The sequence below is a fragment of the Oncorhynchus mykiss genome, chromosome 2, assembly GCF_013265735.2.
Source record: "Oncorhynchus mykiss isolate Arlee chromosome 2, USDA_OmykA_1.1, whole genome shotgun sequence".
Classification (NCBI taxonomy): domain Eukaryota; kingdom Metazoa; phylum Chordata; class Actinopteri; order Salmoniformes; family Salmonidae; genus Oncorhynchus; species Oncorhynchus mykiss.
In genome coordinates this window covers 84,108,279-84,126,197 of record NC_048566.1, presented here as the reverse complement: position 1 = coordinate 84,126,197, position 17,919 = coordinate 84,108,279, and the positions used below count along the sequence as shown (strand labels likewise).

The 17,919-nt window shown below is 41.4% G+C and overlaps 1 protein-coding gene across 3 annotated transcripts in view; it reads left to right on the top strand.

Moving 5' to 3' along the window:
• Positions 1–17,919, top strand: part of tbxas1 (thromboxane A synthase 1 (platelet)) — a 145,023-nt gene that overhangs the window by 49,541 nt on the left and 77,563 nt on the right. For all 3 annotated transcript variants that reach the window (XM_021574496.2, XM_021574487.2, XM_021574506.2), the window contains exons 5-6: positions 6,825–6,921; positions 15,067–15,183. In XM_021574496.2, the coding sequence (XP_021430171.1) occupies positions 6,825–6,921; positions 15,067–15,183 (214 nt within the window). The remainder of the gene's footprint in view (positions 1–6,824; positions 6,922–15,066; positions 15,184–17,919) is intronic.

Below are 17,919 nucleotides of genomic sequence, written 5' to 3'. Positions count from 1 at the left end.
TCCTTACTGAGCAGCCTTTCAGGTTATGTCGATATAGGACTCATTTTACTGTGGATATAGATACTTTTGTACCTGTTTCCTCCAGCATCTTCACAATGTCACAATGGGATTGCTTTGCACTTTTCGCACCAAAGTATGTTCTCTAGGAGACAGAATGTGTCTCCTTCCTGAGTGGTACGATGGCTGCGTGGTCCCATGGTGTTTATACTTGCATACTATTATTTGTACAGATGAACATGGTACCTTCGGGCATTTGGAAATTACTCCCAAGGATGAACCAGACTTGTGGAGGTCTGCTATTTTTTCTGAGGTCTTGGCTGATTTATTTTGATTTTACCATGATGTCAAGCAAAGAGGCACTGGGTTTGAAGGTAGGCCTTGAAATACATCCACAGGTACACCTCCAATTGACTCAAATTATGTAATTTAGCCTATCAGACGCTTCTAAAGCCATGATATCATTTTCTGTAATTTTCCAGGCACAATTGTGGAATTGTGAATTGGAATTGTGATACAGTGAATTATAAGTGAAATAATCTGTCTGTAAACAATTGTTGGAAAAATTGCACAAAGTAGATTTCCAAACCGACATGCCAAAACTCTAGTTTGTTAATAAGAAATTTGTGGAGTAGTTGCCAAACTATTTTTATTGACTCCAACCTAAGTGTATATAAACTTCCAACTGTATGTGTTAGAAGTATCAGTGAAGCTGTTGAAAAGTTATCATGGTCTCAGATCTGCTTGTCCATGTCTTGCCAAATAATGGTGTTTGACAAGACATCACAAACTGATCTGGGACCAGACTAATGGAAAGCAACACCATGAGATCCTGGTAGGCTTATTCCAATGCATTACCCCCCTAAGATCAACAGGGAATCAGTAGATCGAGTGAACACATATAAATACCTAGGAATCAAGATAGACAATAACCTGAAACACAATGACTGTGTGTGCCCTTGCAAAGGCAAAGAAACTACAAGAGAGATTTTAATTATTTTCGCAAACTGAACCATTTTAATGTTGATCGCCATATCTTTCAGCTGTTTTATAAATCTGTCCTACAGTGTCCGGTCCTTTGGTCTGATATGCATGTTTGGAAACATGCAAGTTCAAGACCAAATAGAGCTGCAGTGCTTGATCAATGCCGCGGGAATAGACCAAGAATCAGCCAACAGGCTGTACACAAAAACTAGACAAAATATTACAGGACAGTACACATCTGTAACGGTTTCCTTCCGTTGAAGGAGAGGAGGACCAAAATGCAGCGTGGTTAGAGTTCAACATGTTTAATATAGACGATAAATGAGAACACTACAAAATACAAAACAACAAATGTGAAAACCGAAACAGTCCTATCTGGTGCATAGACACAAAGACAGAAGACAACCACCCACAAAACCCAACACAAAACAGGCTACCTAAATATGGTTCCCAATCAGAGACAATGACAAACACCTGCCTCTGATTAAGAACCATATCAGGCCAAACAACAAACTCGTAGCAGCAACCAGACTAGGGCAAGTATACTTCTTCAGAAGAAGCTCAGGATGAACAGATATTTGTACAGTTTTAGTAATTTAGCAGACACTCTTATCCAGAGCAATTTACAGAAGTAATTAGGATTAAGTCTCTTGCTCAAGGGCACATTGACAGATTTTTCACCTAGTCGACTCGGTGAAAGGATTGTACAGTACATTCGTACTGAACTTACTGTAAATATGTGGCCTATTGCATTTTCATATTCATTTTGTGTATTCTGTGTTTTTATGTTTTATGTACTTTGTCTTTTTAGGCACATGACCAAATGAATTTCCCCCTGGTGGGATAATAAAGTTGATCTAATCTAGATGTGCTGCTAGATTATCTCTGGGTTGATTATACAGGCCTGCTAATGGACGGCAGATTTTTCTCTGGGTTGATTATACAGGCCTGCTTATGGACGGCAGATTTTTCTCTGGGTTGATTATACAGGCCTGCTTATGGACGGCAGATTTTTCTCTGGGTTGATTATACAGGCCTGCTTATGGACGGCAGATTTTTCTCTGGGTTGATTATACAGGCCTGCTTATGGACGGCAGATTTTTCTCTGGGTTGATTATACAGGCCTGCTTATGGACGGCAGATTTTTCTCTGGGTTGATTATACAGGCCTGCTTATGGACGGCAGATTTTTCTCTGGGTTGATTATACAGGCCTGCTTATGGACGGCAGATTTTTCTCTGGGTTGATTATACAGGCCTGCTTATGGACGCCAGATTTTTCTCTGGGTTGATTATACAGGCCTGCTTATGGACGGCAGATTTTTCTCTGGGTTGATTATACAGGCCTGCTTATGGACGGCAGATTTTTCTCTGGGTTGATTATACAGGCCTGCTTATGGACGGCAGATTTTTCTCTGGGTTGATTATACAGGCCTGCTTATGGACGGCAGATTTTTCTCTGGGTTGATTATACAGGCCTGCTTATGGACGGCAGATTTTTCTCTGGGTTGATTATACAGGCCTGCTTATGGACGGCAGATTTTTCTCTGGGTTGATTATACAGGCCTGCTTATGGACGGCAGATTATCTCTGGGTTGATTATACAGGCCTGTTTATGGACGGCAGATTATCTCTGGGTTGATTATACAGGCCTGTTTATGGACGGCAGATTATCTCTGGGTTGATTATACAGGCCTGCTTATGGACGGCAGATTATCTCTGGGTTGATTATACAGGCCTGCTTATGGACGGCAGATTATCTCTGGGTTGATTATACAGGCCTGCTTATGGACGGCAGATTATCTCTGGGTTGATTATACAGGCCTGCTTATGGACGGCAGATTATCTCTGGGTTGATTATACAGGCCTGTTTATGGACGGCAGATTTTATTTCTTAATAGCAGATCAAAGGGAATAGTCTACTGAGTTTCTGTGTGTATTTGAGGAAAATAAATAAGAGTGTAGGAGTAGGGCAGGGAACATTGGGTTTGCCATGGCTAGATTTCGTGCCCAGACAAGAAAAGAGACGTTACGTCAGAATGCGTGGATATATGCCAAAAGGCATTACTACAGCCTTCAGTAAGAGTTGTCCACTAGCGTGATACGTGGTTTTTCAAAAAGAAAAGAGAAAGAGGCTCATGGCACATTTATTGAACCCCCGTCGTCTCTCAGAACACTCCTCCCCTGTCAATTTATCAAAGTTGAAAGCATTCGGTGGTTGTTAGAGATAAATCTTTCAAAGTGTCTTTATTTTTCATATCAGAAATAATATCAAATACAGTATACATAACATGCTGACTAGACCGGGCATGCGCGCATGTTGATTTTGTCCATCCACACCAGACGTGATCAGGACACGCAGGTTGAAATATCAAAACAAACTCTGAACCAACTATATTAATTTGGGGACAGGTCGAAACACAAGAAACATGCATTTAGCTAGCTAGCTTGCTGTTGCTAGCTAATTTGTCCTGGGATATTAACATTGGGTTGTTATTTTACCTGAAATGCGCTTTGTAGAATTTTCATCCATTTTGAGTGACACAAAATCGTGTTCTCCACTCCGACAATTAATCCACAGACAAAAGGGAAAATCTCATTCGTTTCTAGTAATCTCTTCTTCTTCATCTTCTTCTTCTGTGGACTTTATATGGAGGTTGGCAACCAACTTTAAGGTGCCTTACCACCACCAATTGGACTGGAGTGTGGACCTCAGATCATATTTCAATCTCCACTTGGGTATATTTTCTCCTAAAAACCAATGAGGACATGGGAGAGGTGGGACTTGCAGCACATCAAGTGTCAAATAGAACCAAGTTATATTTTAGCTCCTGGCTAGGCAGACTCTTTTTGATGCGCGCTAGCAGTTTGGATTAAATTATTGAATAACGTGTGTGTACATTTATTTTGCAATGAGTGTGCACACACGCAACGTGAGCAGTGTGGTCAGCATGTAAGATACCTAATGGACAATCTACAAAAACAAAAAAATGAAATAAGTTTCTCTGCTAGCAAAATTCACCATGAGTATGGTCAGGCAGAAATATGTGTGCTTTTAATTTATTTTGGATAATTAAATACATCAGTACCTCACAATATCAGGAGAAGGTATATAGTTAGGAGTTAGAATAAAATGTAATAGCATCTCTATAGGTGAAACTACATCATAACTTTACAAACACACAAATGTAATAAGGTTCCCTCTGCATTAATGTATTTGTATAGTAATGATGTTGCCACTATAACCACCGGTTGATGATGAAACTATACAAATTGTCATAACTCTCCTGCGACAATCTGAAGGATCAGATTACAGTGGGTCCACTCTACAGCGTGCTCTCTCTTGTAGAGGGGGAGAGCGGGGAAGTCGGCTGTTTTATGACGGTCATAAAATAGGCTGGAAATGGTTCAACTCAGACTTATCGATCACTACAGAATAAGAGTAAATCCTAGACTAGTCTGCAGCTGGAAATTACGTAAGTCTAGTATGAGAATACCGACAACCACTGTACGCCTGACCATCTGTACGCCTGACATATCCATTACAACAGACTCTATCCAGAGCTGCTGCGAAAGCGACAACTACGAAAGACATTGTGACTTCTGGGGAAGTTAACCAGAGACTCTCTGATGAACTGACTCTCCAGCAGACGGACCGGCGATTCCAACAGATAAGACAACAACAACAACATTACAAGGGGTGTAAATATATACATTGCAATTATTTTCGAATGAGCGGCTGTTCACATGCAAAGGATTAGCATTTCAAATAATATAATTATCAACTGTGTAGTGAATCCATTTTGTATTTCCCGCTCTTTCTGTCCCCACCCCTTTCCATGATCTACCAAGCCGTCATACCGGTTTAGCCTACTAGGGATTTATCAATGCATTGTGTTAGTAACCAATAACTATATTGTTTGTTTATGTAATTCTGTGATTTGATTAGTTAGTAAATAAATAATTAAGCCAATTTGTATATTGCTGAGTCATTGTGGAAACTAGGGTTTGTGCAGATGTCCAAGGCTTTGCGACATTCAGTAATGAGAACTGATGAGGTAATAACGATACATTAAGAGAAGACTAATCAATAAGATATGAAAATATCTGAAGAGTCGATTCGGGAAAAAGAGACTATAAACATTGGTGCCCCGACTTCCTAGTTAATTAAAGTTGACATGATTAGTTTAATTACGTAATAATAATTACACATAGAGAACTGATTTGATAAAATTAGTCTTCACATTTAGATACGACAAAACACACTCACACACAGAGAAGCCTGCTTACGACTAGTTGGTCTGAGTAGCCAGGCCACTGTGGTGAGTATGTCACCCATGCAGGTTACGGAATGGAGCTCCCTCTGGGCCAGACAACAAAACCATTACCTGTCCAGTGTGACAGGTGCACTCATAAACAGACACATGGAGTGTTAATGACCGACTGTTTTAAAAGGGGGTCAGAATCTCCCCTCTGATACTGCCAGACCTTTACCCCGTATTATTTAAACCTTGCTACACTGGTAAATGTGTAGTTACATTAGCCTTGGGACTGGGGACAAGAAAAGGGCAACATTTTCTCTAGATTACCCTCTTTTAGCGTCACCAAGAGACGGGACTTAACAAGATGGAACTGCTGTGAGAGAGGATCTTCTCCAGTCCTTTTAACCTCAGCTTTATAACACCAGTTATTAGCCCTCCTCTCAGCTTTGTGAAGAATCCTACAAGTCCTCTAAGTACTGTATCTCCTACATACAGTGCATTCGGAAAGTATTCAGACCCGTTCACTTTTTCCATATTTTGTTACATTACAGCCTTATTCTAAAATGTATTACATTAAATGTTTTCCTCATCAATCTCCACATAATACCCCATAATGACAAGGCGTAAACAGGTTTGCAAATGTATAAATACATTTTTAAAAAGATTGATAAGTATTCAGACCATTTGCTCTGAGACTCAAAATTGAGCTCAGGTGCATCCTGTTTTATTGCAAAACAGTGTGTTTTAATCAATTATTTGGTGGCGTGAATTTATTTACTAATAAGGATATATTTTTTCATGTTTCACTATTTTTGTTTTTATGAAATTCACTGAGGATGATGGTCCTCCCTTTCCTCCTCTGAGGAGCCTCCACTGTTGTGGGGAAGAAACAAGGTGAGATAGGACTGACTGACCGGTTAGTCAGTATCTCCTGGCTAACATTACAGTGAACTGAAGCAATTCTGAGAATAACGACTAGACTAGAAAAATAAAGAGTGGTACTGTAGAATACAAACAAATCCCTAACTCATTTACACCCTGTGTTCTGTCAAGCCCATGGCAGGTAGTGAGGGCTGTGTTAAACTTCCATTGTGAGACTCTTCTTCAGTATAGACTCCTCAACAGGTCACATGTCTAAGTCTAAGGTGTGTGGGTGTGTTTTACGCTGCGACTTTGGGTATATTCCCCCCCAGGCCTCACATCCTCTGTGATGATCACAATTGGCATCCTGTTATTTATTGATGTTTGCCCTACAGCTGTGTGTGTGTTTGCGTGTGTCTGTGCATGCTTTCTTCTGTGTATTTTTGTGTGTGAATGCATGCATATACACGCGCAAAGTCAGCGGCCAGGGGTCAGCGGCATTGTCGGCAACCCTCCCGACCCGTCTTGAAACACGGACCAAGGAGTCTAACCCGTGCAAAAGTCAAGAGTATTTTTCTCCAAACAACCCATGGCACAATGAAAGTGCTACACTCTCATCTCACATGTGATACCCATGTGTACCCATCTCATGTGTGTATGATGCACACGTGTGTGTCTGGCTTCTCAAGCTGTCCTGTATGATGTCCTGTATGTCTCTCCAGATATTATCTAGGCAGGAGGCCCGTGGTGGTGGTAGCTGACCCTGATATGCTCAGACAGATCATGGTGAAGGACTTCAGCACCTTCCCCAACAGAATGGTAAGTCAATGAGGAAAATGTGATTTTTTTTTTCTCTCAATGATTACCTTATTGATGCATTATGCCAAAGTACTTTTTCTGCTTCTTTTATGTAGCAAATCAAAAGAAAATTATCTATTTTGAACTGCTTATTTTTAAAGCAGTTTTTGACAAGCTACCTGATGATAATATGAAATCTGTACTCTTGTTTGAGCCAGGTCCCTAAATATCATCAAGGAATCCCATTTTAAAGTAGTCAGAGTATGGTTTTCAATTCTGAAACTTACTTCAATGCGAACCCCTGCAGTGAGCAGGCCCTCTGTAGTCACCAGTGTCCTTCTACTGTGAACCTGTAATACGTTTCCGAACTAAAGGAGACACATTTTTAGGGCACACTCTGACTATGTTCCACTGCATTGCAGGAAGAAAGATGTGTCTCTAAAGTTCAGGCTTAATGATTTTGTTCAGCCAATAGCCTTTGTCTAGGAGGCTCTAGAGATAGAAGCGTTTCTGTCTGAGAGCGGAGGGGACCAATGCCATCCCACGGCAGAAGGGTCACAGCTAAAGGTCCCAGTTGGTTTCATCATCCACACGCCATATTGGCTTGGAACTTGTCCAAACCAAAAACCATGGATTTCAGGCAGTATCCACGCTGGGTTAAAGGCTAGAGATACCGCTCACAAGGGACAGGACATGGACGCAAACAAGAAAGAATGCTACAACCGCAGACAAGGCATCAAACATGCAAAGGCCAATATAGGTGTAACGGTTTTCTTCCTGGGAAGGAGAGGAGGACCAAAATGCAGCGTGGTTATTTATAAACATCTTTAATGAAAGATGAAAATGTGAACACTATACAAAATAAGAAAACGTGGAAAAACCGAAACAGTCCTAACTGGTGCAAAACACGGAGACAGGAACAACCACCCACCAGATACCTAAAGAATATGGCTGCCTAAATATGGTTCCCAATAAGAGACAACGATAAACACCTGCCTCTGATTGAGAACCACTCCAGGCAACCATTGACTTACCTAGAACACTCAACTGAACACAACCCCATAGACTACAAAACCCCTAGACAAAACAAGACACATAAATCACCCATGTCACACCCTGGCCTAACCAACATAATAAAGAAAACACAGAATACTTAGGCCAGGGCGTGACAACAGGTGGAAGGTGGAATCCTATTACACTGGCTCTGACACTTGTTGTATGTGACAGGGCTTGAAGACGATAATGGATTACAAAGGGAAATCTAGCCATGAGCTGCCTAACGATGCAGAACACCCGAACGAGCTAAATCCCTTTTATGCTTGCTTCGAAGAATATAACACTGTGCATTGCATGAAAGCCTCTGTTTTCCATATGACTGTGTGATCTCGCTCTCTGTGGCCGATGTGAGCAAAACCTTTCAACAGGTTAACAATCACAAGGCCGCCAGGCCAGACGGAATACCAGGACGCGTACTCAAAGCATGCACAGACCAGTTGGCAAGTGTCTTCACAGACATTTTCAATCTCCTTGTCCCAGTCTGTAATCCCAACATGTTTCAAGCTGGCCACCATTGTCCCTGTTCCCAAGAGCTCCACGGTAACCTACCTAAATTACTATCGCCCTGTAGCACTCACATCTGTAATTATGAAGTCCTTTGAAAGGCTGGTCTTGACACACATCAACACCATCATCCCAGACACCCGAGAGAAAAAACAAGCCATGAGGTTGAAGGAACAAGAACAAGAAAAATGGCGAACAGAAGACGGGTGGTGCGGCAGGTGCCGCTTCTCATTCGAATGCTGTAATTTTATCTAAACCATCAGGTGTACGCCGATCCCAGCTAAGTAACTCATGCAAAGAGTTAAAGCGCAATTATGTGTTTTATCTCCAGTACTCTGCCATGATTGTCAATTATGTAGCTGTTCTACTGATAATCTCAGTGCGTCCTTGCTGGGATGACACAATCAGTCTACAACCGGAGAATATCAACACCAAACACATTGGTTCACCGTTCCACGGGAGCGGACAGTACACAGCATACCATAATGTTCTGAATAATGGCCAAGTCTACCTCGCTCCTTATTCTACTGAACCGATTAGGCGTAACAAACACAAGTCCAACATTTATCGGAAACTGTTAAACTACCTGTTCATTACCCTCCTGCTCTCCGGGGATGTACAACTCAATCCTGGGCCCAATATCACCGAGCCAGTGATACGCACCGGAGTGGAGAGCGGTGGATGGCCTCGTCCACTGGTCGTCGCCGCTGTGGAGGTGGGTGAGTGCTATGGTCCTATGGTTTCTCTCGACTCACCCGGCTCCAGGATAGATTTTGACTCTTCAAACATACCAGAGTCGCTATATGCGATCCCTGACTCTGTTTCTGGTACGCAAGCTATTTTAATTAGTTCCCCGCATCCAGTGCAGGCGGGAGGGATTGTTAATTGCGCTACCGAACTGCCCCTAATCAAAACGAAACAAAACGGCCTAAACCCAGCCGTCAGAAAACACAGAAAATGTAACTTTTTTCAATGTGTCAATCACTCTCGAGTCATCTGGGACCCACGAGCTAAGCCCAAGGGACTACTAGGGGGGCACTTGAACATTCGTAGTGTCATTCCAAAAAGTGATCAAATTCAACATCTACTCACAGACTCCAACCTTGACTTTCTCTGCCTCTCAGAGACATGGCTCCATGGACACTCTCCATGTGCTGCTTTGATTGTGCCTGGCTACAATGTTTTCAGGAGAGACAGGATTGAAGGAAGAGGGGGGGGTGTGATGATTTACATTAAAGAACATATCCGATGTAAACAAATTGAGTGGTCATGTGATAATGAACTAGAATGTATTGGCCTGAACGTTACACTGTCTCCCCAAATGTCTTTTACCCTCATTGGAATGTATAGGCCACCTTCCACCAAAAGTGTGTTTTTTGATCAGTTTAATACCATGCTTAGGGAATGTGATTTTGGGAAAGAAGTCATCTTAATGGGAGATTTTAACATTCATTATGAAGAGAAGTGTTGTAGGAAACCCCTCAAACGGATCACTAATACCTTTGACCTTACACAGCTAGTTAAAGGGCCAACCAGGGTGACTTGTTGCTCTAAAACACAGATTGATTTGGTGTTCAGTAATAAACCAGAGAGAGTGACTAAATCATTCAATATGGTTACTGGGCTATCTGATCATAATCTGACACTTATAGCCAGAAAGCTGTCTAAGAGCAGGTTTAACCTCTCTACTGTTAGAAAGCCGGATCAACTCAGAATACCTAAGAGTGAATTAAACTATTTTGAAAACGCAATTAAGGGAATAAACTGGAATGATCTCTTGTCCTATACAGACGTGGAAGCTGATAGTCAGGTTTTTCTATCCACAATCCAGACTACAATAAATGGCTTCCTAAAGAAAATCAAATCCAAACCTGGCCAAAAGAGCACTCTTCCTTGGCTAAATGGAGAAATCTGGAAACTGATGAAAGAACGAGATTATGCTCTAAGAATAGCCCTAAAATCTAAATTAGAGCATGACAGACGTAGGTTTACCATGTTGAGAAATAAGGTGATGAAAGAAATCAGACAGGCCAAGGCAAACTTTTTTATTAACATAATTGGTGAAGCAAAGGGAAATTCTAAATTGATCTGGGAGAATCTAAAAAAGTTTACAGGGAAAGACCATAGTAACACTGCAAAAAGACTAGAAATCATGGTGAATAACAATCTAACACAGGATGCAGTTGAAATAGCAATAGCCTTCAATTCCTACTTTATTGACTCTGTCAGGGTACTGACACAGAACCCCTCCACTTGTTTCTTGGGCTCAGTGCTAGTGAATGACACTCAACCTGTCTTCATCATGAGGGAGGTTTCTGAGTCAAAGGTGAACAAGGTGATTAGCTCACTAAAGAACTCTAAAGCCAAAGATGTGTTTGGGATGGACTCTACCTTTCTTAAAAACTACAAAGAGTCACTCATTGGCCCCATTACTAAGGTCACCAACACATCTATTGGTCTCGGTGTGTTTCCAAGGGTATGGAAGTCGGCCATAATAACGGCCATCTTTAAATACGAAATTGTTTGACTACAGAGGTAGCAAAACTGTACTTCAAATCTATGATACTCCCCCACTTAACATACTGCTTGACTAGTTGGGCCCAAGCTTGCTGTACAACATTAAAACCTATTCAGTCTGTCTACAAACAGGCTCTCAAAGTGCTTGATAGGAAGCCCAATAGCCATCATCATTGTCACATCCTTAGAAAGCATGAGCTCTTGAGTTGGGAAAATCTTGTGCAATACACCGACGCATGTCTTGTATTCAAGATCCTTAATGGCCTGGCTCCCCCTCCACTCAATATTTTTGTTAAACAGAAAACCCAGACATATGGCAGCAGATCCACAAGGTCTGCCATGAGAGGTGACTGTATAGTTCCCCTAAGGAAAAGCACCTTTAGTAAATCTGCATTCTCTGTGAGAGCTTCCCATGTCTGGAATACACTGCCATCAGACACACATAACTGCACCACATATCACACTTTCACAAGGCTTCTCTGGGGATAAAACCTCCAGGCCAAGAAGATACTGGTGTACCTGTTCCCTGCCTGTAGCAGAGGCCTGAGAGAGTGGGCTCAGTTTAGTTTAGTTACGTTTATTAGGATCCCCATTAGCTACTACACATGCAGCAGCCACTCTGGGGTCCACATAAAATGTACAAATACATGACAAGTACAGAACAGTTATAGATAAGGACATAATTTAAATAAATAAATAAATAAGAGTTATACACTGATTCTACAAAACAGTATGAACATCGGCTCTTTCCATGACATAGACTGACCAGGTGAATCCAAGTGAAAGCTATCATCCCTTATTGATGTCACTCGTTAAATCCACTTCAATCAATGTACATGAAAGGGAGACAGGTTAAGGAAGGATGTTTAAGTATTGAGGCATGGACTGTATATGTGTGCCATTCAGAGGGTGAATGGGCAAGACAAAAGTTTTAAGTGCCTGGTGGCGTATGTATGTCTGTTAGAAGTGTAGGCAAATAGATTATACAAGTGCTTAGGCATTTTCAACACACAAATGCTTCTTAAAAAGACTAGAAGAGACGTAGTCAATTTCTCCTCAACCCTCCACCATGAAAAACTATCATACATGTTGTTAGTTCCATGTGTGCAGTTAAGGGCAAGACGTGCTACTTTGTTTTGAGCTAGCTGCAACTTTTCTAGGTCTTTCTTCGCTGCACATAGGGCTGTGGCGGTTGTGACATTTTGTCAGCCGTTGATTGCCATGCAAATATCTGCCAGTCTCACGGTAATTTACCGTTAATTAGCTTAAACATGTTTAGCATCTCCAGCTTCCACGCATAGGTTACAAGCCACTGATGTGGACCTTTGGAACATCTACTGTAACAGAATAAAATATAAAGGATATTTTTCCCAAAGGATTTCTGAGGGATTGGGCACATGGGTCTATCTGTGCTGAGCGGTTAACAAAGAAACAGGTCCTCCTATAGGCTTCATTTAGAGTTATTTATGTAACTTTAGTTGGGACACAAACGTTAGAATGTTTTAGAAATCAAAACATATAGGCTAAGGCTGCATGATGCATCTCTAATGATGATTTTGATTTGTTGAACACTTTTTTGGTGACTACACAATTCCACATGTGTTATTTCATAGTTTTGATATCTTCACTGTTATTCTACAATGTAGAAAATAGTTTTTTTTTAAATAAAGAAAAACCCTGGATTGAGTAGTTGTGTCCAAACTTTTGACTGGTACTGTATGTGTGAAATTTGTTTTGATTTAGAATGTACCATTATCATGGACCTGTCGGAACAGGGGAAAAAATACATGTTATCCATATGCGCTTGAGTAGCGAAAGGAGGATGCGTTTCCCACAGTTCATTTTCACGCCAGCCAGGTAGGCTACTCCAGTTGTAAAGCAAAACAATGTGCTTAATATTAGGAAAGTTGAGAAATAAAAATTGTAAGCCTACAGAAAGCTGATGCGATCCTTCTCTTTATAACAGAGGCCATAAAAACGTTGTTTTCTCACACAATTGAATAGCATAGCCTATCGAAATGTTGTGCAACATGGGCTTATAGGAACACTTTAATTCTATGCATCAAGCAGCTATGAGGAGCTGGCTCTCGTTTCACAACAGGTGATCCTATTCCACTCAAACTCAGAATGCCAGGTTTCTCATGAAGTGTCAGATGTAATTTCCTAAAGCATTTGCATTGATGACAGAGTGATCAGAGGGACAATAGAGCCCTGAGTACCAGGCCATTAGGACCTGATGGAGGGACAATAGAGCACTGAGTACAGGCCATTACTGGCTGTTAGCAAGTTTGGTAGGCTACTAATGATCATTTAGCAGACGCTTTAAATAAACGCAACCAAACATTATAAATTCCAACATTCTACCTTATTGCCTGGTTTGATTGTGTGATGTCATCATAGGTATTTTTGTGATTCAGAATTACCCTGACAATGGAACAGGGTGGCTGCTATATTGTATTGTGAATCATATGTATTTCTATTTTTGGCAACCAGAATAATCATGGCAGTCATGCACATCATGTAAAATACAACTCCCAATACAGTATATAGACAGATGTTAACACCAACCACCCAGAAATATTGTGGTATGTATGCAGCACAAACGCACACATATACAGTCTTTAGATCCAGGGCGGATACAGGAGCTTAGTGGAATGTTTTACATGTTTGATTTAGTGAATTTGACTCAGAAAACTCTTTGGCTGTCCCCATAGGAGAACCTGCTTTTGGTTCAAGGTAGAACCCTTTTGGGTTCCAGGTAGAACCCTTTTGGGTTCCATGTTGAACCTAAAGGGGTTCTACTCTAAACCAAATGGGTTCTACCTGCAACCAAAAAGGGTTCTTGAACCCTTTAAGGTTCTAGATAGTGTATGATGTTTGCTAAGAGTGTATGATGTTTACTGGTCGGCTTCCCGTTCCCAAACTCCTGACTCATTGTTCACTTAACAACCAGTCTAGCAGTAGCTCACAGAGCACTGGATGTGCATATGGTGCTGAGATCTGGGCCCTGCTGTGTGTATGGGATTCGTATTATGGAGATGTGGCACTTGCTTGTTTTACTGAGTGGTGTATGCAATCGTGTAGTGTTGAGATGTGGGTCTTGCTGTGCGTGTGTGTGTGTGTGTGTGTGTGTGTGTGTGTGTGTGTGTGTGTTCCAGAGCCCCTACACCATCTGCAACCAGCAGCAGGAGCAGACCCATAAAATAGTGTCCATGGAGGCATAGACACAAACACACTCTACTGTAATGCTGTGGCCTCAAAAAATAGGACTGGTTTATTTTAATCAAGCACTCTAAACTACCAAACAACAGTTTCCTTTTCCATAAATGTTATTGTGTTAGTGCGCTACTTAATTCTCACCGATGGAACATTACCAAGACACACAGATGAAGAAATTATAAATGTTATTACATTGTGTCTGGAATATTATACTAGCATGGGAAAATGCTAATACATTAAAATTATAGATACTGTTTAAACAAGTAAACATCACAACATAAACCATGAAGTATTGTCAGCCAGAAATCACCTGTATTGGTCACCTAATGCTTTATTAACATTTCTGAATACTTTATGAAGATTTATAAACACCTTATAACCATTTATGAACGTCTATGAACACCAATAGGTAAGGGATCAGTGTTAGCTCAGGTCACGTGGCAATGTTCTGTATTCCTCTGGATTTCCACAGTATCTCCAGATCTTCAGTATTCTAGCATTGTATCCAGTGTTAGTTCCACCAAAGAGAACCATAGGCTCTAAGGACAGTGATAACCATTGACTACATGCGCTTGCTGGACTGGAAAAGAACACAAGAGAGGACAGGCTGGGCATGCTGATTCCTCCATCTCTTCATGAGTCCTAAGATCTGACCTGGGGGCAAGGTGGTGGGGGCTGGGTGGTGAGGGAGACATACACACACTGACCTGTGGTTCTGGTCTCAGACTTCTGAATCACCTATATACAATACAGAGGGAGGGATCTGTGCGTGGTTGCGTGCGAGTGCACACATACTTTATGTGCACGATCAGTACCAGAATTTTGGAGTGTGAATATTCTTGAAATGTTGTCTCCCTCGTTTCTTTGCAGACAATCCGCGCCGCTACTAAGCCCATGAGTGACTGTCTGCTGATGCTGAGGAACGAGCACTGGAAGAGAGTACGCAGCATCCTCACCCCCTCCTTCAGCGCAGCCAAGATGAAAGAGGCAAGACAAGAGCCCCTTTCCTCTTCCTTTTTTCACTCCTCTCCTCTTCACTCCTCTACCCTTCACCCATCTACTCTCTTCCTCTCGTCACCCCCCTCCTCTAACACCATCACTACCCATCTCCTCCTCCTTTCTTTACCCCTCTCCTCTAACACCACCACCATCATCACCCATCTCCTCTCCTCCTTACCCACGTTTCCTAACTTTTTGCATGTTGTACAGCCAAGTGTTGAATTTAGCATGACAAGCCAGAGGTTATATACAGTTGAAGTTTGACGTTTATGTACACCTTAGCCAAATACAATTAAACTCAGTTTTTCACAATTTCTGACATTGTATCCTCTACTGACGGGATGAGGTCAATATCCTTCCAGGATACCCCGGCCAGGTCGATTAGAAAGGCCTGCTCGCTGAAGTGTTTTAGGGAGCATTTGACAGTGATGAGGGGTAGTTGTTTGACCGCAGACATCGTTGAGATCTTGGTTGAAAACAGCAGAGGTGTATTTGGAGGGCAAGTTGGTTAGGATATCTATGAGGGTTCCCGTGTTTACGGATTTGGGGTTGTACCTGGTGGGTTTATTGATAATTTTTGTGAAATTGAGGACATAAAGCTTAGATTGTAGGGTGTTAAGCATGTCACTGTTTAGGTCACCCAGCAGCACGAGCTCTGAAGATAGATGTGGGGCAATCAATTCACATATGGTGTCCAGGGCACAGCTGGGGGCAGAGGGTGGTCTATGGCAAGCAGCAACGGTGAGAGACCTGTTTTCCTCAAAGATAGAAGTTTGAATTGTTTGGGTACAGACCTGGATAGTTAGACAGAACTCTGCAGGATATCTCTGCAGTAGATTGCAACACCGCCGCCTTTGGCAGTTCTGTCTTGTAGGAGTTCTGCCAACATATTCTCTATAGGATTGAGGTCAGGGCTTTGTGATGGCCACTCCAATATCTTGACTTTGTTGTCCTTAAGCTATTTTGCCACAACTTTGGAAGTATGCTTGGGATCATTGTCCATTTGGAAGACCCATTTGCAATCAAGCTTTAACTTTCTGGCTGATGTCTTGAGATGTTGCTTCAATATATCCACATAATTTTCCGTCCTCATGATGCCATCTATTTTGTGAAGTGCACCAGTCCCTCCTGCAGCAAAGCACCCCCAAAACATGATGCTGCCACTCCCGTGCTTCACGGTTGGGATGGTGTTCTTCGTCTTGCAAGCCTCCCCCTTTTTCCTCCAAACATAACATGGTCATTATGGCCAAACAGTTCTATTTTTGTTTCATCAGACAAGAGGACATTTCTCCAAAAAGTACGATCTTTGTTCCTATGTGCAGTTGCAAACCGTAGTCTGGCTTTTTTATGGCAGTTTGGAGCAGTGGCTTCTTCCTTGCTGAGCGGCCTTTCAGGTTATGTCAATATAGGACTCGTTTTACTGTGGAAATAGATAATTTTGTGACTGTTTCCTCCAGCATCTTTACAATGTCCTTTGCTCTTGTTCTGGGATTGATTTTAACTTTTCACACCAAAGTATGTTCATCTCTAGGAGACAGAATGCGTCTCCTTCCTGAGTGGTATGACGGCTGCATGGTCCCATGGTGTTTATACTTGCGTACTATTGTTTGTACAGGTGAACATGGTACCTTCAGGCATTTGGAAATTGCTCCCAAAGATGAACCAGACTTATGGAGGTCTACAATTCTTTTTCTGAGGTCTTGGTTGATTTCTTTTGATTTTACCATGATGTCAAGCAAAGAGGCACTGAGTTTGAAGTTCGGCCTTGAAATACATCCACAGGTACACCTCCAATTGACTCAAATTATGTCAATTAGGCTATCAGAAGCTTCTAAACCACAACATAATTTTCTGGAATTTTCCAAGCTGTTTAAAGGCAGTCAACTTAGTGTTTGTAAACTTCTGACCCACTGGAATTGTGATACAGTGAATTATAAGTGAAACAATCTGTCTGTAAACAATTGTTGTAAAAATGTCTTGTGTCATGCACAAAGTAGATGTTCTAACCGACTTGCCCAAACTATAGTTTGTTGACAAGAAATGTGTGGAGTGGTTGAACAACGAGTTTTAATAACTTTAATAACTTCTGACTTCAACTGTGTGTTTGCTTGTTCTTGATCAGATTGTATGTGCTCCACTTAATCGGTGGATGCATTACCCCCCCATCATCAAACTCGATTGCCTTTTCTTATACATTTCTTATTTGGCTTTCCCACATTTCAAATTCAGTAGAGAGATGATTAGCCTAGGCAAATTGACGTGATTACGTAGGGACCTTTTCACTGGCTGACCAGAACTTCCAAGACCTGTGTCAAGATCAGTTACTTACACCACCGGCCCTCCCCATAACCTCTATGTACAAATAAGAGAGCAGGTCTGGAGGATAGGATGATTACACAGAAGCATCCCCACTCTTTTACTTCGTTTTTTTCTGGGGGGTGGGAGAAATAACAAGGAAGAAACTTGATTGAACTCTGATCACTTTTATTAGAATGTTTACAGTGCGAACAGTAAAACAATTAATAAATAATGCCATGAAAGGTACCGGATCTGGGAAAATAGGTGCTGGAACAAAATAAGTCAAATCTAATTGGTGCTGGATCCTGTTCCGGCTCAAATTAAGCAATGCATCACTCTCTCTCTCTCATATATATATATATATATATATATATATATATATATATATATATATATATATATATATATATATATATATATATATAT